Source organism: Chinchilla lanigera, unplaced genomic scaffold (genome assembly GCF_000276665.1).
Source record: "Chinchilla lanigera isolate Chin_1 unplaced genomic scaffold, ChiLan1.0 scaffold00080, whole genome shotgun sequence".
Lineage (NCBI taxonomy): Eukaryota > Metazoa > Chordata > Mammalia > Rodentia > Chinchillidae > Chinchilla > Chinchilla lanigera.
Window position 1 is genome coordinate 7,501,299 of NW_004955481.1, and position 21,046 is coordinate 7,522,344.

At 38.4% G+C, this 21,046-nt stretch overlaps 1 protein-coding gene across 1 annotated transcript in view; it reads right to left on the bottom strand.

Annotated features, from left to right (window-relative positions):
• The window catches only part of Myo1d (myosin ID), a gene marked incomplete at its 5' end in the record, with an annotated part of 338,988 nt that overhangs the window by 88,088 nt on the left and 229,854 nt on the right, over positions 1-21,046 (bottom strand). The window contains 1 exon segment of the mRNA XM_005402828.2: positions 3,363-3,517. Coding sequence (XP_005402885.1) covers positions 3,363-3,517 — 155 coding nt within the window.

Below are 21,046 nucleotides of genomic sequence, written 5' to 3' on the forward strand. Positions count from 1 at the left end.
CCACTGTCCTTTGTTGCCTTGTGGCCAGGGCCTTGAAAATGACTGTGTCATGTGTTTTGTCTATTTTTTGCTGTTGATTAAGGCAACAGGATACAGCTAGTCTAGCTCTACCTTGGGCCTGTCCTTCCCCCCGCCTTTTTATGTAGAATTTGTTCCTATTTTCCTTTTTTTCTCATCTGTCTTTGCCTGTTTTCCTTACTTCTTATTTTTGCACCACCTATGCATAGTTTTCTTGCTGTTTCCTTCCAGGTTATTACTTGCTCTGAGTGGGGAAAGCCATTTGCTGAGGTAGCTCTCGAAGAGACTAGGGTATGCAGTTAGAGTTGTCTTCCAGTTTCAACTTAAGTCGCGGCCTGACATCATACTTTCTCTGCATCACCACGTCATCTCCACCAGCCCACCTCTTCCCTCAGCTTGCATATACCCTTCCCCTTCAACGCGGTCAGCATGACTGAAGAGAAATTTCCTTGGGCCACAGCTCCGTGAGGTGGCAGCCATGTAACAACTGCTGCTCAACAATTCTGACCGGCAGCTGCAAAGCTGCTTCTTGCTCCCACTTCTGTACTTATTCATTTTGTTTGTAAGTTTATTCATTAGCAGTGAGTGCTGCTTTTCATCAAAAACTATTTTGTCTTCTATTGGAAATATGAAATTATTTTCTTCTTTAATCTAGTGAACACATTAATAGTGCTTTCTAGTGGATCCCACCATTTTTATATTCTTAGGGGGTGGCCTCGTTTGTCATGATGTATTATTTTCTTAAAACACTCTTGGATTCCATTTGTGGGCATTTTATTTAGGATTTAAAAACATTTTTGGTACTAAAGTAGGACTATATTTTTTGCACTATATTTTTTGTCCTTGTGCTATCCTTACTTGTTTGGGTATAGTTCTATGCTAGACTAATAAAATCAGATACTCTTTTATTCAAAATTTGACTTACCCTTCTTCTCTCTAGAACTGTGCTGAATTTTGCCCATGTTCAGTGACTCCTACTTACCTCTATCTATGCCATGTTTTATAATTTTGAGCCTTGTCCTTCCAACTTTTTACTAGAGAACTTCTCAGAATGCACTCTGGGGAAGTGTTGTAGAGGATAAAGAATTGGTCTGGAGTTAAACCCTTGTCACTTTTGGATTTCCATAATTAATCCAGGGACAAATAAGATTATGTGCCATGGCATTATGCTTGTAAAACACAATGTGAATTTCAAAGTCACAACGATACGAGGCTTAATGATAAAGGAAAATAAGTAGGAAAAAAGGAAAATTAACTTTTCCTTACAAAGTCAGTAACAGGCTGCTGTTTATAATTTTTTTGTCTTTTCTGAGACAGGGTCTCACTATGCAGTTCAGGCTGGCCTTGAGCTCACTTTGTAGCCCAGGCTGGTTTTGCACTCGTAAGGATCCTCCTGCCTCAGCCTCCCGAGGGCTGGGATTACAGGTGTGTGCCACCATGCCCGGCCACTGTTTATAACTTTAAAAAGTCAAAATTTTAAGCTTGAATTTTTTCAGGGATGAGAGATTTTTATATCTCATTACTACATGATCTCTTAATTAGCAAGATAAAAACAGGAAGAATAAACAGAAAAAAAATTCACCATCTTCTTTTCCTTCCTAGGAATAGATAACTAGGAATTCCTAGTTATGAATTTTAAAGAAATTAAAACTTTTTCCATATATTACAGGTAGAAGGCATTCACCTGGAAACGTGTCTCAGAATACATGTACTACAGAAAGAGAGCAACTAATGGATTCTATTTCTGTCACTTGTAGAAGACATTTACCAAGGCTGGAATTTACTGAACAAGGACCCAGACTGAGACAAAATACTTTAATTCTCCAGGAAAAAATTACTGCATTCATTATACAAGCATCCAAATCAAAGCTAACAAACTAAAATTCCTTCAATTATCTATACACTGCTATAACTGTTAGCAGGGAAATAAACCTATTTAGGTGAATTATAAACATTGTTGTAGAAATGCCTCCATGTCTCTGCCTTCCAGTTTAAACTCCTTAATTTTTCTGGTAGCTTTATAATTATTTGTAAAAAGAAGGGATTTTATTAGTACCTGTACATATTTGCAGTACATAATGATTACATTCATCATGGGAAGTTGGTTCAAGTATACAACACACCTTACCCTCTACCTCCCGATCTTTTGGTTTTCTTCTCAAAAGAATGTTTTCCAAAGGTCTGCATGTTTATTATTATTTTTTGGTACTTTCTTGGATTCTAATTTTTTTCTAACAGATGACCACTAAGCATTATTTGTAGCATTAAAAATAATTATATAAAATATTTAAAAATCCATTTTAATCTAGAATACAATGTTTAATAACATGAAATAACTAGTCAGTGCAGCTCACCTTTACAGTTACATATTCATCAACAAAACAAAACACTCCCGGCATGAAGGTGGGGTGGGAGAGGCGAAGGTGGTGTGCCACAGAGAGAAGAACACTGAACTCTGGTGAGTCATGTCTGCCCCTTATGGGAGGAAAAACTCCATCTCTAAAACAACTTCAATAAATAATCAGCCCGAATCACTCCTCTGCTTGAAATCACCCATTTACCGGTCCCGCCACCCTCAGGATCTGCTCTCTGTCTATTTCTCACATCACTGTTCAGCGCATACACACACTCCCTAGATGTCACCCAGGCTTACCACGCAGCCTCAGAATACAGCAGATCCCCTCGTGACTCCGTGTTTCGGAGCAGGTATTGCCTCTCCTTGGGATTTCTTTAGTCTTCGTAAAGCCACCTGCTATCTTAGATCTGCCTTTTTTTTTTTTTTTTTTTGGTTTTTCTCCGGTACCGGGAACCGAACTCACGACCTTGCGCTTGACAGGCAGGCGCTTTTGCCGCTGAGCTAAATTCCCAGCCCCTTAGATCTGCCTTCTAATTCTAATTTGTTTATAGTTATAGTAGACACACAGATTATTTGGGGTAAATGCAAAGCTGTGACAATAAGAATCCAAAGTAATTTTTTCTATTGTTAAGATTTGATTACATTTGGATTGGCAGTGAAGAAATAATCATTAGGGAAATCTCTCATTGTTGGTTCAGCAACAGTCTAGAAAAACAGAAGATCATCCCTAATCTTGAAAATCAGCCTGGGTGCTAATTTCACCTCCTATGAAGTAAATGATTCAAGTCAGTGGTGGTGAACCCATGGTACACGTGCCACAGTGGGATGTTTGTATCACTGAAAGCTCTAAAAGGTTCGCCATCGCTGATTTAAGCAGTCCTTATGGAGGAAAATAATTTACTATATTAAAACTGGCACAGAACAATTCAGTGATAATTATGACGAAAGATTTTGAATATTTAAAACTTGTCTTAGCTACAAAACTCACCTCTTGAAATGATTCACCAGGACTCCAACAAGTTCTCCAATTCGACTCTCATGGGTGGGCTGCTTGCTGAAGAGGCAGACAATGAGGTCTTTGTTATCTTTCGTATGGAACACGACAAGTTGGTCCTTTCCATTGGAGACGCTCAGACCAGTCAACTGCAAAGAGACAACATATGGAAAACTATTATGATGATTCTTGAGAGGATGAGTTTAAAAATACATTTTATAATGATTTTGCTCAATAATGCTGATGAATTTAATCTATCAAATTTCATAGATTAAGAGGGTCGAATGAAATAAAGAACAAAACTAATGCAATTTGAAACAGAAAACAATAGAGAAAATCAATAAAACAAAAAGATGGCTCTTTCAAAAGACTAGGCCGGGTGTGGTGGCGTACGCCAATAATCCCAGCACTCCGGAAGCTGAGGCAGGAGGATCATTGCGAGTCCGAGACCAGCCTGGGCTACAAAGTGAGCTCAAGGCCAGCCTGAACTGCATAGTGAGACCCTGTCTCAAAAAGACAAAAAATAACAACAAAAAAAATCAAAAGACTAAAAAGATTGATAAACCTCTATCCCCAAAAGAAAAAAACATAAAATGTCATTACCAGTATTAGGAGCAGAAGAGGGGCTATCACTACTGACCACACGGATATTAAATAGGTAATAAGGGACTATTTTAAACAACTTTACATACAACAACTTCTTTAACAACTTCCAAATGAAATAATGCCTTGAAAGTTCAAACTACCATAACTCACCCAAGAACAGGTAGCCTGAACAGTTCTGTTCTGTCGAAGAAATTAAATTTATAGTTAAAAACCTTTGGAAAAGGAAAACTCCAGGTTTGGATTATTTAATTAGTGAATTCTACCAAACATTTAAAGAAGAAGTATCACCAATTCTCCATATCTCTTTTAGAAAACAGAAGATAAGGAAATATTTCATAGACATGTTAAGAGCCATCATTATCCTGATACCAGAATGGAATATTATCCGCTATAAAGAAAGATAAACTCAAGGCTTTTATAGGTAAATAGTCACAACTAGAGACCATACTCATAATTGAAATAAATCAGACCTGCATGTGTAAGCAGCATATTCTCACTACTGTAAGAACCTGAAAGAGTGAATAAAGAGTAAGAGGTATGATAAACATTGTGAAAAGAAAGGAAACTGCTCAAAAGTAAAGAGCAACTGGGATGAGGGAAAAGAGAAAAGAAAGAAGAAAATTCTGTATATATGTACATTCAGGATAGCTAACACAGTTATACTACTGACTTATATTGCTTTATTGAAAGGAACAGTTAATGATTATTTGATCAATCTTGCATGTCTGTATTTGTTTTCTTGGGTAACCACTTTGAAGTTATCAATATGTAATACAACAACCATTGTTAACTCCCTGCCACCTTGTATGTAGTTCAGTGTTGCTTGTACTGTTCTTGTGCTACTTTGTAAGTGGTTGTCTGTTTGTTAATAGGTTTTCATTCTTTTACTTTTAAAATAAAAAAAAATAGATACAGACAGCACAAGAAAATTACAAAGCTACATCTTTCACGTAATAATTTTACTTGGATATAGAAATGACCAATGAAATGTTACCAAATCAAATCCAACAACATATAGAAACGATGCACTATGACGGAGTGAAGTTTACTAAGGAGTATAAATATAAGGCTAATCTAAAGTTCAAAAATCAATGTAACAACAGAGTGAAACAATAGATGAAAAGAAAGGCCACATGACAGCTAGACATGGTGCCACATGCCTATAATTTTAGCACTGGGCTTACTGGGAGGGTGAGGCAGGAGGATCACTGTGAATTTGAGGCCAGCCTGAGCTGCATAGTTAGACCCTGTCTCAAAAAAAAAAAAAAAAAAGAAAGAAAGAAAGAAAGACAGAAAGAAAGAAAAAAGCCACATGGCCATCAATGTATGTAAATTCATCACGTAGCTATGATAAAAATTTCTTAGCAAACTAGAATTAGAAAACTTAACCTGATAGGTGACATCTACCAAAATAATATGATACTTAGTGGTTTTCTCCTAAGACCAGTAACAATGCAAGGATTTTCTCCGTCATTTCTACTACACAGCATCATACTGAAGCTCCTGTCAGTGCAGTGAGGCTGGTTGAAGAAATATAAAAGAACACAGATCGCAAAGAAGCCAATGTCTAATCATCTCATAAAAAATCCCAAGGAACTTACAAAATAACTCCCAGAGTGAGTTTAGTAAAGTCAGAGGACATAAGGGTAATATACAAAAATATTTCCATATGCTTGCCCAGAACAAGTGGAAATATAAATTTACAATATAAAACTGTAACAATTTCAAAAACAAAAATACTTTGATATAAATACTTAGATCTAACAAAATATGTATAGGACTTATATATTAAAAATTATAAAATGTTCAAGTCAAATTAAAATGCTAATAAAAGAATAAAAAAACCCCAAGAAAATTGAGAGAGATATGCTCACAAATTAGAAAACTCAATATTGTTAAGGTGTATGCTTTCTTCAAATACAGATCAATACCCAGCAGAGTTTTTGGTAGCCATCCACAGGTTCACTCTAAATTGTGGATGGAAAGGTAAAGGAACTAGAATAGTCACCACAATTCTGAAAAAGAAGGATAAGGATAGAGGACTCACATAGCAGATAATAAAGCTAGAGAAATCAAGAAAATGTAACTGGAAAAGGAATAAAAACAGATGAGAAGTGGACGCACACAAATACGACCAATGAACTGTTTACAAAGATGAAAAGGCAATTCAGTGAGAAACGGTACTGCGGACATTTGGACGACTTGGGACACTTGGACGTCCATATTCTAACAGAAAAAAATAGCTCCCTAATTCATACCCCTTAAAAACTGAAAAAGGACCACGTATCTAAATATAAAATGTAAACCTATAATATTTTTCAAAGAAAACATAGGAGAAAATCTTGTAACCTTGGAGTAAGCAAAGATTTCTTAGAAATTCCATCAAAACACAATCCATAGAAAAAAACTGATAAACTAAATTTCATCAAAAGAGCAATGAAACATTGCTAGCCATTCAGGAAATGCAAATTAAAACTATAATAAGACACCATTAAAAACCCAGCATGACTAACACTAAACAGACCACCACAACAAAATAACAATACCAAATGTTGGTGAGAATGCAGAGCAACTGGAACTCACATACAATACTGGTGGGACACAAAATGACAGCCACGTGGAAATGTTTTGGTGGCTAACCCAAAAAGTTAAAATTACCAGATGACCCGGCAACTTCACTCTCAGGTGTTTATCCTAGGGAAATAAAAACTTACGCTCACACAAAAACGTAAATACGGCTTATAGTAGTTGTTTATAAATGGCCCTAACTGGAAGCACCGGAATATTCATCAATAGGTAAATGGACGAATAAGCTGTGTTACATCTATACAATGAAATGTTACTTAGCAATGGAAGTAGCAAACTAATGATACAAATTATTGATGTGGGAAAACATTATAAATCTCAAAGGCATTATGTTGAGCGAAAGCTGCCCATCTCAAAAGGTTACATACTGTAGATTTCACTCCAGAAAACAAAATTATAAGGCTGGACATTAGATTAGTAGTTGTCAGGGTATGGGGTTAGAGTAGTCTGACACAGAGGAATTTTTTAGGGTGATGAAACTGTCCTGATTGTGGCAAGAATTCATGAATCTGGGGATGGGGTAAGACTCATAGACATTGTGCATAAAATAAATTTTATTTATTACATATAAACTAAAAAATGTATGGCTCTCTGATTTTGATTAGAAAACATTCTACTCTAGTCACACATTTCTTTTTTCTTTTTCTGTCTTTTTGAGACAGGGTCTTGAGGCCTTGAGCTCGCTTTGTAGCCCAAGCTGGTCTCGAACTCACAACTGTTCTCCTGCCTCAGCCTCCCGAGTGCTGGGATTACAGGTGTGCACCACCACACCTGGCCTATTCTAGTCAATAAAATAGAAGATGGAGTGAATTTTCATCTTGTGTTTGTTCTATTGCAGAAAACACTAATGAGTTGCTTCCAGGCTGGCACCAGTGGCGTCAATGAGGCAGGCAATCAGTTCGGACAAGGCGGTACCTTGTGCACAGTGCCAGCACCTGGGGTGGGGATGGGCCTAGCAAACGTACTGCAAATGCAAGTCCTATTCTTGGGGGACTCATGTTTACTGGATAGTAAAAGAGATAAATATCAAACCACCAGAGAATACTACAGTGACAGCAGGAAGGCCATTTACTTCCATGCCCACACTGTACAGAGAAGGAAAACGAGGCTCAAGGAGGTTAGCTGGCTTGTGGGTCTGGAAGCCAGAGATCAGGTGGTAGACTGACACAGATCCATGTTCTTTTAAAAAATAGCCTGTTAAATGAAATAAGCTGTATTGGTAAGTATTCCTAGGAGTAGATCTTCATTGGAGGAATTCTTAGGCTGAATTCGGGGTTTCAAAGAATGCCGTAACAGTACTTTATGGAGAGAAAAGGGAAAATACAGAGTTCAGGGAATTGCAAACCATTTACCAACCCATGCAAATCATGGGCTTTTTGGGGCCACTGGTAATACAATACAGCAATTTCTCTGCCATTTAGATGTATTGTAGCTGGATAATTTTTACGTGATTAAATTAAAAATATCATTTTCACTTTAAAAAACATTTTATGTCTATGATGCTTCACTCTCATTTGATTATTTTATATGTGAAATCTAGAATTGAATTTATGCAATACTTCACAGGAGAGCTTGATTAAACCTAATAAAAAGAGAAGGATGGCAGTGGTAAGAGCCAGCACACCCCAGGGTGTCAGCCACTGCGTCTGGGGAGAGGAGCTGGACGAGTGCTGACACCTCAGGGTCAGGGGATGCCTGTCCAGATGGCTCAGCCGCAGCCCAGCTGGGGTGTGGGTTTCTCTTCCTCCCTCGCCCTATCCTTCCCTGTCGGGGTGGCTTCATCTGCTGTTGGCAGGGATTAATTCTTCACATGTCTGCTCAGGCCTGGGGGTGTGTTATGTCCCAGGAGAAAAGAGGGAGAGGAGAACTGAACTTTCTGCTTCACAAACAATGAGAGTAAGTCTCTATTGTCCCAAGGCAGGACAAACAGCACCTGGGCAGTCTCCAGGAGGGTGAGTGGGAAGAGGAGCGGGCTGAGCAGTGGCCTGTGTGTTCGTGCGTCCCAGTTCAGCAGTCAGATTGCGAACAAACCACTTAATTTGTTAAGTCCTCTGTTTGTCTCCTGTGTATTTCTGCAAGAGCAGGTGCCTAGTCTACCTCGGAGGGTGGAGTGAAGATCAAATGGTAGCAACTCAGATTGCTAAAGAAAAGAAAGCAAACAAAGATCCCTCCATCTTCAAAGGTTTTAACCCTAAATAAAGAAATATGACAGGAAAACTTAAGACTGAAAATATGATTAAGAAACTTCAGAGTGCTGTGCAGACGCAAGGCCACATGCGGACACCTCTCTGTTAGGAAAGGGTCGTCGCCCCCTCAGTCTTCTCTGGGCAGCCACACACCGCACAGAGAAGCTTCTCTAAGCAAAAGGGCAATTCCTGCTCAAGTCTGCCCACCCCACCCTGCTGCCTCCTTATTTTTTGGCTTAGTCTGTGCAGTCTCTATGCCATGATCCACTAAGCCTCCTCTTCTTTGGTCTTGAGGATCACAAGCCTCTGACTGTGGCAATCTCAAGTCTCCCAGGCTCTCCTCGGTGGGAAGGACCAAGTCCTGAACACAGTGGACGCTGTGGGGAATTGGGCAGCTGTCTTCCTCTGCAGCAGACCAAGGAGGAGGATGAGTGGACACAGTAGGAAAAAGCTCAAAACAGGTGCAGAATGGACCAATAGTAGGAAAAGAAACAGTTCTGAAGATAATCACGACAAATACATCCCAGAAGCAGTAACAGAAAGTGGTCAGAGGGGCTGGGGATTTAGCTCAGCGGCACAGCACCTGCCTGGCAATGCAAGGTCGTGAGTTTGATTCCCGCTACCGAAACAAAAACAAAAAAACCAAAAAAACCCAAGAAAACAACAAAGAAGAAAGTGGTCAGAAAGATCTGAGTGTTTATACAGAAAGGAGTTACTGGACCCTGAATGTGATGGATTTGAAGTTTGTAAAGTGGAGGGGAAAACCTGTCAAGGACCCTGGCAAAACAAATGATATTTACATAGGAAAATAAAATTCAGGTTTACTTCCTTTAAAAAAAAAGTTCTTTCATGTGTTTGAAGGAAGGATATGGCAAGAGGAGAAGAAGGAAATAATAGTTATCACAGGAGATAAATAAATCCATTTTATTCTTGGTACTGACAAAAATCAGTTTAAACTGCTAACAGAATCACTGTTGAAAGTAAAAAGAATATATAGTCTTTCTTATTTAGTTTTGGTACTGGTGACTGAACCCAGGACCTTCAATCTGAATTGTATTCCTAGCCCTTTCCCCCGCTTTGAGACAGGATCTTGCTATGTCCCTAACATGCCCAGGCTGGGTTTAAACTTGCAATCTTCCTGCCTCAGCCTTCCAGAGTGCTGTGTTATGGGCATGCACAACCATCCCTGGCTGTGTAACTTTCTAATCATTAGTAAAAACAGAATAAAAACTTGATCAATACAGGAGCTAGAATGATAGAAATCATTTAAGTAACATGATTAAACTTAAGAAAAAAAGTACTGATAAGAGATGGGAGTGGAACACAGCTCCTTAACTGGATGGGAAAGCTCACAGATTAGGTTAAAGAAAATTCAACTAGGGGACTGGGGATTTAGCTCAGCAGCACAGCACCTGCCTGGCAAGCGCAAGGTCGTGAGTTCAATTCCCGGTTCCAGAAAAAAAAAAAATCAACTATATAAAAGAGGTAACTAAAACAAAAAGACATGGAAAGATTAAAAAAAAAAAAGGCTGGCTGAGCACAGTGGTTCACAGCAGCGATTCCAGCTACTTGGGAGCAGGAGGATCACTTAGGCTTATGAATCAGACAGCAGCCTGGGCAACAAAGTGAGACCTTGTCACAAGGGGGGGAAAAGAAAAAGGAATGAAGGAGGAGGAACAGAAGGAAGTGGGCAGGAAGTGGGGGGGGCAGAAGAGGGAGGAAGAGAATTGGAGGACAAAGATATCTCAGAAAGAAGCAGGAATGGGAATAATATCAGATGACACAAAATCCAAGGTAAAAAGTATAAAAGTCTTTTTGTTTTAAATACCATTAGTCTTCACTGAATACCACGGTACTGAAACACATAAAGTAAAAAACCTGCACATGTACAAAAGAGATGGACTGATTCACAGTCTTAGTGGTGACTCAGTCTCTGGCAGTTCAAGCAGACAAAAAAGCAAATGAAGGCAGAGAGAGGCTGAGTAACTAACGAACTTAAGAGACTCACATGGAACTGTACGTACACTTATCACGGTCTCTGAAACAATTACACATCTCTATTATACATTAGGTCACAAAGGAACACTCTTCTTCCAATTACAAGAAGGAGATGCACTAGCTATGTTCTATAACCATTGTGCAATAAAACTAGAGTATCATAACACATTAACACACCAATTTTATCGCTAAAATTTTTTATTTTTAAATTTTTATTAAATTTTTTTAAAAAACAAGAAAACTACTTTAAATAACTCCTAGATTAAAGAGATTATAGTTATAGTTAGAGATAAAGAAATTAATGAGAAAAAGACTTTACACAGCAGGGTATTCAATCAAAACTAAATTTAGAAGAAAATACAATCTCTAGTACATTTATTATTAAATAAATAAGTAAATTTGTCAAGTGAAAACAGAAAAGAAATATAAGCAAAATGAAAATTTAGTAAGAATTGATGGATTAGAGAAGAAACACACATGATGATAAAGAGCTGATTCTTTGAAAAAAGGCTGAAAAGAAACAAACCCTCATCAAAGTATGTTGACTTTAGAAATCATAACTGAACATTTGTAATTTCACATCAATACATTACAAAGTTTATGAAATGTATGATATGTTACTGAACTTGACTTAAAGAAAAATTTATCAGAATTGACCCATAACTAGGAAAAGCCATTTTTAGGTCATCAGAAAAACATTTTCCTAAATGTCACTGTGCACAGGTGATGTTTTGGGCAAAATTTTCAAAGGTTGGGTAATTAGGTAGTTCTTATGCTACTTAAAATGCTATAGAAAGAAAAATATGGAAAACACCCTGACTTAATCCTGATACAAAAACTTAACAAAGTGCAAATGCTTGTGTGTTCTCATACTCTGATGCCCCGTTGCACTTTGGAGTGTATGCCCTCTCCCTCTCCCTCTCCCTCTTTCTCTCTCACCCTCTCTCCCCCCCTCCACATACACAGTATCACAAACTGATCTCACAAATACAGATATAAAAATCCAAAACAGTATGTTTGGATGAGAAACCCTGAGTTTAGCAGGAAACACAGTGACCAACAGAGGGTATTATGGAAGTGACAAGATGGTTCACTAATACGAAGCATATCATTATAACTCAGCTTTTTTTGCAGATCACATTTTTCTGTTATCTGCGTAACTGTCCAACTTGAATTCTCTCCCATCCAAGTATTAACCAGGCCTGCCCTTACTTAGCTTCAGAGATCAGAGGAGACCAGGTGTGTTCTCAGGGTAGTATGGTTGTAGATCAACTTGAATTTTCTGCTTAAGTCAGGCTTGCTGGTTTTCCCTTTTTAAAGGAAAGTAGTAAGTTTTGTATGTGTAATGTTTTTATTTTATAATACTCCATAGTATAGAAAACAATACTTTTCTGCTCAGTAAGCTGGTAAATACACAAGTGAACTTATTACATTTCATCACTCTATTTTAATTTTAATTTTTTACTAACCACCCAGTAATCTTAGGTAGCAAAGCATTGTGGACTGAGGATAGAACAGACATCTTTGTTAGTATAAAAACACAACAGGAACATGGTGGTACACATCTGTAATCTCAGCACTTGGGAGGCTGAGACAGGAGGATCACTGTGAGCTCAAGACCAACCTGAACTATGTACACAGTGAGATCCTATTTCAAAAACACACAAACAAAACAAAAACAAAAACAAAAACAAAACGGGAAGAAAAACAAGCACCACAACTAATTATAGAGACGTGTGGCTGGATCTTTTAAAGAAATTTGAAAATGACACAAATTAGGTATTTTAACAGATACTATCTACCTCTTATTTATTTATTTGTTTGTTTGTTTATTTTTCCCGGTACCAGGAATCGAACTCACGACCTGTGCTTGCCAGGCAGGCGCTGTGCCATTGAGCTAAATCCCTAGCCCCTTACCTCTTATTTTTATATATAGTATATTGAAGAGGTAACTGGAAATTAAAATATATGACTACCATTCCCACACAAAACTACACAGTGCTCTCTTCGGCAGCACATATACTAAAATTGGAATGATACAGGGAAGATTAGCACGGCCCCTGTGCAAGGGTGACCTGCAAATTTGTGAAGTGTTCCATATTTTTATAGGAAAGGAAAAAGGGAAATTATCATTATTTGCAGATGACCCGATACTCTACATAGAAGACCCCCAAAACTCCACCAAAAGGCTTATAGATTTAATAACCAAATTCAGCAGCACAGCTGGATACAAAGTCAGCACTCAAAAATCAACAGCATTCCTGTGCACAACAAACAGGCTGAGAGAGAAGTTAGGGAAACCACACCTTTCACAATAGCATCTAAAAGGATGAAATACTTAGGAATCAATCTAACAAAAGAAGTAAAAGATCTATATAGTGAAAATTACAGTGCTCTGAAAAAAGAGAGCAAAGAGGATATCAGATAACGGAAAGCTATTCCTTGCTCATGGATAGGAAGAACCAACACTGTGAAAATGGCCATACTTCCAAAATTGTTGTACAGATTCAGAGCAATCCCAATTAAAATACCATTAGTATATCTCACAGATCTAGAGAAAACAGTCCTAAAATTCATCTGGAACCAGAAGAGGCCTAGAATAGCAAAAGCAATCCTGGGAAACACAGGAAAGGCAGGAAGCATCACAATTTCTGACTTGAAATTATACTACAAAGCTACTGTGATAAAATCAGCATGGTGCTGGCAAAAAAACACAAAACAAAACAAACAGACCTGAAGATCAATGGAATAGATTAGAAGATGCAAACACAGCTATAAACACACTCAACTACCTTATCTTTGACAAAGGGGCCAAACATGTTCACTAGAAGAAAGATAGCCTCTTTAATAAACGGTGCTGGAAAAACTGGCTTTCCACATGCCGAAGACTAAAACTGGACCCATGTCTGTCACCATGCACTAAACTAAAGTCAAAATGGATCAAAATCTAAACATTAAAACAGAAACACTAAATCTATTGGAAGAGAAAGTAGGTAAAAATTTTGAAGATATAGGGGTAGGCAGAGAGTTCATGAAGAAAAACCAAACTGCATGGGGAATACTTTAAAGAATCAACAACTGGGATCTCATCTGAGTGAAATGTTTTTGCACATCAAAAGAAATCACCAACAGAGTAAAAAGGAAACCCACAAATTGGGAAAAATTTTAGCCAACTGCCCCCCCCCAAAGGACTTCCATCTAGACCATATAAAGAATTAAAAAAACCAGGCCACCAAAATTTAAAAACCCAATCCAAAAATGGGCATCTGAGATGAATACACACTTCTCAGATGAAGAAATACTAATGGTGAATAAATACATGAAAAAATGTTCAACATCATTAGTCATTTGAGAAATGCAAATTAAAACAACACTGACATTCCATCTCACCCCAGAAAGAATGGCTATCATCAAGAAATCAACCAACAACAAATGCTGATAGGGCTGTGGGGAAAAAGGAACCCTACTGCACTGTTGGCAGGAGTGTAGATTGGTGAAATCACCGTGGAAATCCGTTTGGAGATTCCTCACAAAACTAGGATTAGAAGTCCCACTTAACCCAGCTATTCCTCTTCCGGGTATTTTCCCAGAAGAATTAAAAACATCATATCACAGCGATATATGTGCACCCATGTTTATAGCAGCACAATTTGTTACAGCTAAATCTTGGAAACAACCCAAATGTCCACCAACTGAGGAATGGATAAAAAAGATGTGGTGTTTTTATACAGTGGAGTATTACTCAGCTATAAAAAAGATACACTCGAGGCTTTAATAGGTAAATGGATGCAACTAGAGACCATACTTATAAGTGAAATAAATCAGACGCACATGTGTAAACATCATATTGTCTCCCTGGTGTAGGAACCTGAAAGAGTAAGTAAAACTCAAAATGTACAATAGATGATATGAAAGGGAAAGAAACTGCTCAAAGGAAGGAACAACTGGGATGAAGGAAAGACAAAAAAGAAAGAAGGCAGGCAAATATATGAATAGCTGGAGTAACTCTATTGCTGGTGTCTGATGGTATATTGGAAGTGACAATAAATGCTTAAAATTTTTTATATTCTGACCAATTTTGCATGCTTGTGTCTGGTAATCTGAACAACTGATCTGAAGACAACAATATGCAACGGAACAATCACTGGTGAATTCCTACCATCTTGTCTAGTGAAACGCTGTATTATCTCTAATGTTTTATCTAATAATTATTTTTTTATGCTCTTCCATTCTTACATCTGGTAATCTAAGCAACGCAGTTGAAGATAACAATATGTAATATAACAACCACTGTTAATTCCTATCATTTTGTTTTGAAACCCTGTATCACTTTTAATGTTCTTGCTTTGTTTTGTTTATGTCTGTGATGTTGGTATGCTGCTATTGTTCTGTTTTTCTTTTACTACTGTCTTTAAAAAAAAAACTCTATACAACTTGATCCGTCAGTCAAATAGGATATTTTAAAATTTAGATATAATTTACATATATAAAGTCCACTTATTTCAGGTGTATAGGTGAGGTATAGCTAACATTTAATAAAACTCATGGATTTTTAAGTCTAGATGGGTGATTTCTGACACTCAAATCAAGATGTAGACCATTTCAACATTCTAGAGTGCTCCCTCTGGTTACTATTTTTTAAGTTTTTTAAGTCAGTTCTGTACCTACAAGTCAAATTGACTTGAAGACGCTTGAGAGCTGCAAAGATTAGATCAATACTTAGAAATCCAGTAGTCCACTGTCATAAGAATAAACTTAGAAAATAGCTAATCTTTAAGGTGACATACTAGCCAAACACTATAATGGTGATCTTGAGGAGACTATTTAAATGCTTATAAAAATAGAATATAGGTTTGTTCAAAATTGCTTGAAATGGGTGATCTGGAATTTAAACTATTTTGGTTACCTATATATTCTATGGTAGGATTCCCTTTAATAGGTTTAACTTCATTTAATTTCTCTTAATGGACAGGTAACCCTTGGTTTCCAAATTTCCAGTTTTCAACAATTAAAATATTATGTCGGCCTCAACATTATCCTACAGATTCAGTATTACTTTGTGGGACAAAAACTGTCACCAAGTCCATGTCTATAGTTACAAAATCATGTCTTTAGGGAGGGTATCACAAAAGATCAGGGAATTGGGGTCATGATCCACTGAGGTCTACTATAACTCTGTCATTTTGCTGTTGTCGTTTTGTTTCATATTCTTTATCTCCCTGTCTGCATCTCCATGTCTCTGCCTTTATGCATCCACATGCATGCTCTGCCAGTGAAAAGTGAGGACCCTAAGAATGCTAGCTGCAAAATCCAGAATCCCAAAAATTAGCATTAAGAAGCTATACCTTCTGGAATATGTATGGGTCACAGGAAAAGGCTGGTGTTTTATGACAAAAGATTCTAATAATGTAATAGGTCATGAGCTCTTGTTATTTTAAAAAGAGTTGATTTCAGATGATTACCAGTTCCTTTAAAGCCATCAAGGACTATCCAGGAAGACAATTTCTGCCTTTTCCACACCATTTGGAGTCTCTCTTCCGTTCCAGGTGTCTTTGTTCTGGACTTACTCCAGGGTTGTCTTAGTGGGAGAATCTCTTCTCTTCTCTGCCCACTTCTCTAAGGGACTTCAATATCTTGGGTTTTCCCTTCTGACCAAAGATGTGCTTGACTCAAAAAGGACTTTCATGGTATTGATTTCTTCAGGTATTTGCATAAATTCTGATCATACAAATGACTTTTTAGAATTTGTATTCTCTACTTTGACTTGACTGCCGAGTTGTAATATTTATGCTCTTTTGATCTCAATTAACAAATTGACTTGGCTGCTCCTCCATGGAGAACATTATGTTCATTCTGTTTTTTCACCCAGAAACTTGGAAGATGGTTACTCTGGCTTTTTGCAGGTCGCTCGGTGACTTTTTAAATTTCTCATGGTGTCTCTCTGTTCTCTGCTCATCTGTCTCTCTCAATTGCCCTCCCTTTCTTCCTACTCCCACCTCCCCCATGCTCTTTCTTTATTTATTGCCTCAACTAGGTATGGATCAGAAATCTTAATGCTGCTGCTTCCTCATGGAACTGACACATGGTTGGAACTACTGAAAGTTTATTATTTATTTAGGTACTGAGAATTGAATTCAGGACCCTGCCTTTGCCAGGCAGGCACTGTGCCTCTGAGCTACATCCCTGGCCTGAAAGTTTACTTCTTTACCAACAATCATTACCTGAAAGCAAAAACTGCCTGAGCCTTAAGTTACTATGTAAACTGACTGTCCTGAGGTGACCGTGCAGTGAGGGAGACCTGCTAATAATACAATACCACCTTGGAGGGCCCAAGACAGAAACTGCATGGCAGTAGGGCCTGGGTGAAGAAAAGCTGCTGCCTCATGGCGGCCAGGAAGCAGAGAGAAGGGAAGAAGGGGAGACATGCTCCAAGAGGCCACACCATAAGTGCCCACCTCTTCCGGACAGACCCCCGGGCTCCTAACAGCACAGTCAGCTACGGTGCCTCCATGATTTAACCACTCTTCAGAAGTCCCACCTATGAGCCCATGAGGCTTGGGGGCATCTAGATATAAACTGTAACAACCACAAACTAAAATACATAAAGAAAAGAGGTTTACTTTGATTCACAGCTCTGGTCCAATGTTGAGAGGCTGCATCTGGTGACAGCCTTATTAGCAGAGCCCTGAGATAACGTAGCATATCAACATGGCGAGAAGGGAACGTGTGTGTTTGTACGTGTGTCCTCTGGTCTCTCAGTTCTTATAAAGCTACCCTGTTGACGTTATCTAATCGTAATCATCTTCCAAAGGCCTCACTTCCAAATCCCATAGGCAGATGGTGTTCCAGCCTCTTAAATACTCACACTGGAGGTTAAACTTTAATGTGAGTTTTAGAGGAGGGCAAAGCAACTCACAGCATCGCATCAAGGGACCCTCAGTTGCTGAGTAGCAGCCTTAGAATCTTCCCTAACCCAGGGCACCGTGCCTTTTCCAAATTCTTAACCCCCAGAACCCATGAACATAAAATGGTGGTTGTTTTGCTCCACTCAATCTGGGGTGGTTTGTTACACAGCAGAAGTAGCTGGAATAAAAATGTAGAACAAGGAATAGGGGCTCCAGTCCTAACATAGCTCTGGCTTTGGGGAGCAGGTGGAATCACAATAGGTTTCCAGGAGGCAGTCTGCACAGACCAAAAGAAGGATAAGGAAGATATGATTTCAGGCGGGAGGAAAGGGGACCTTGTTAGGAAGGGGCAGAAAATTTGACAACACTGTTGCTGAAAGGAAGGTAGAGAATAGAAAAATGCACCTAACAAATGTGATGATGCAGATAAGGGGCTTCTAGACAGTAATGAAAGTGCCATCTGGCTTCTTGCTGTCTATGGAAAAAAACGTGAGAGGAAAGAGACGATCCTAATAAAGAACGGTTCGTCTTTCATGCAAAATTTAGAGGAAGTATAAAGAAGCTCACAATTGCTAGGCTTGAAAATAAAACTGTTTCTTATTCCCAGCTTCTCCAGATGGCAAATGATTCTCAAATTAAGAAATGGTTTCAGGGCAATGGATCAAATCCAGAGGAGGATTGTAAGATCCTTTGTTACATCCTCAGAAAGATCTAAAGCACTGCTTCGAAGAATCTTCCAGACAGATGAAAGACCCTCTGAAGCTCTTCAGGGCATGCCTTACGGGTTCTCTCCACTAACAACAGGGCTCCAGAGGGCCTTGGCCATAGTAATTCACAAGGAACCGAAAATACTGGACAGCATCTTTGCAGAGATTTGTGGTTTTTTTTTTTTTTTTTTTTTTTTTTGTCTAATACAGATTATAAATTGATATACAGTGAATCTCAAGATTTCAAAAGATTAACCAAAAATTTCAGACGGGACTCAAAGGGACAGAGACACTGCAAAATGCAAAGAGGCATCTGGATCCCCAAGCTTGGGAGCAGGAAGCTGGTGAAAAAGCCAGTGACTGTGATACGCCTTCTATCTTACTCTCCTGAACAGGGGAAGTTAATTGATCAGTTTAGATCACGGGTATCCAGATGAAAGAACTTTACTACTTGAGGAATGGTATCTGCACTGAATTAGATGATGAAATTCTGGTTCCTGATCTTGAACCTGACACTGAGGGGACAGTATTTTGGGGTATCTTGGGAGGAGGGGAAATGTATTTTAAACATCAGAGAAATGTAATGGTTGATTTTTTTTTTTGTACTGGGAATCAAACTCAGGACCTTACGCTTGCCAGGCACTTATGCCACTGAGCTATATCCTTGGCCAGAGAAATGTAAATGATTTTTAACTAGACAGTTAAATGTGGGAGGTTTAAAACCTGCTCACAAATTTCCCGACACTTTTCCTATTGAGGGGTGGGAGCCTGTGTTCCTTCCCTCTGAATTAAGGCTGATGATCATGCTTGCTGCTTTTAACCATAAAATGCAACAGAAGCGAGACTGTGACTTCCATAGTTAGATCACAAAAGGCAGGCGATACAGCTTTGGCCTCATTCAATGGGACCCTCATGCTTGGAGCCCTGCACCACCCATAAGAAACTCACTTACTCTGAGGCCTCCATGTTAGAGGAAGCCAAACACTTCCAAAAGGCCCCGTAAAGTGCTCCAGGTGCGTCACAGTTGCAGGCTTCACATCCTCCCATCCCTGGTGTCAGCCACTTGGGTGAGTGAGCCTCTCAGTGACTCTGGCTCCCAGCCCTGGAGTCACCCACACCTTCAAGTCTTCCTAGCTCAGGCCTAAGAGACCAGAGCAGAAACAAGCTGTCTGCTTTGCCCCTTCTTGACCTAAGAACCCAGGATCTTATTAAAATGCTTGTGGCCGTAAGTTTGGGGTAGTAGTATGCAGTAACAATGACCAAGATACAGAAAATTCCCTCTCCCTCCTCTTTCTTTTCTTTTTCTTTTGATGCTGGGGGTTGAATCTAAGGCCTTGTGCATGCTAAGTGCATACTCTACCACTATTTTATATCCCAGCTCTAATTGAGAAATTTTAATTTTGTAAATGTATCATGGAAAAGAGAGTGTATAGTTTAGAATAACTAAGGGTTAAATCCTTTATAAATGAGTATCATTTTTAATCATATTTTTGTTTTTATTTTAACATGTTGAACATTTTAAAACGTCTACATTTTGAAAATGTTTTCCAGCTTCACTAAATAGAGCAAAATTATTCTTTTGCTTTCTTGGATTCTGTGTTATTACAGCAAACATTAATTAGTGAGTGTTCTTTAAAACAGATATATCTGCAGGGCTGTAAGACATGTAAGATACCACAGTCCTGAGCCACATACTCCAAAAATCATATTGGTATGTGTAAACCACATGATACTTTAATAGTGATGTAAAACCTATTACACAAAATACAGGACTTGAGCAGTGTAAAAATTGCTTCAGAACAAGTATAATCAACTATTTATGCAAGTGCTTGTTATGAACCTTTTGTAAGCCTAGTACTACTGATCAATATTATTCCGGTCAATGAAAATAATTGTAGCCAACTGATTAAAGGGCTAAGTTTATATCATTGATTGACGAGGGCTTTCAACCCTTGATGTTTAACAGCTTGATGAAAGCCACTCTGTAAAACACTTCAATAAGTTTCCAACACCAATCCATCTCACTGCATTGAATAAATAACATCTCCACGTCCAACTTCAATTTCTTCCAAATTTTCCATACCCTGTCAAGGATCAAGGGCATCATCAGGAAGAAAATTTACAACCTAGACAATGTTCTTGTTGCAAATGAACTTTGTACTTTATGAAATTAAATACAAATTCCTCCAGAGAGAGGCACAGGAAGCTGGATCTGCCATAGCCTCTTCTATTAATTTAAATGCTTGAATTTTTTTTGCTTTGCTGCAAGTACTTTATTTGTAGTGAGGAAATTCGGTTTTTTCATATTTTGGCTAAACTCATCAAGTTTCTGGCCAGAAAGGTGGTTAGAGCCCACTAATTCATGGGTAATTGTTTTCTTTATGCTTACAATCTCCAATGGGCCTACCAGAGGCCTCTCTCCTAGAATATCTAGCAGTTTGAGTAACAAGGTCTTGCAACTTGGAATTCAGTACAACAGTTTTATGAAAAACTGAATTTTAATTCCAAGAAAACTGCTCTGCGGAAATAGCTCAAGAAAACACGTGAACCAGCTTTAAAGACCAAGCCACATAGTGCAACTGAACTAAATAAATTTTCATCTTTCGTATACGGCAACCGTCAACATGCCTTGCTGCGGCAGACGGGCCCCTTCTGATTACTGTTTCAGATTGACTGCTGTGGGTTTGGGA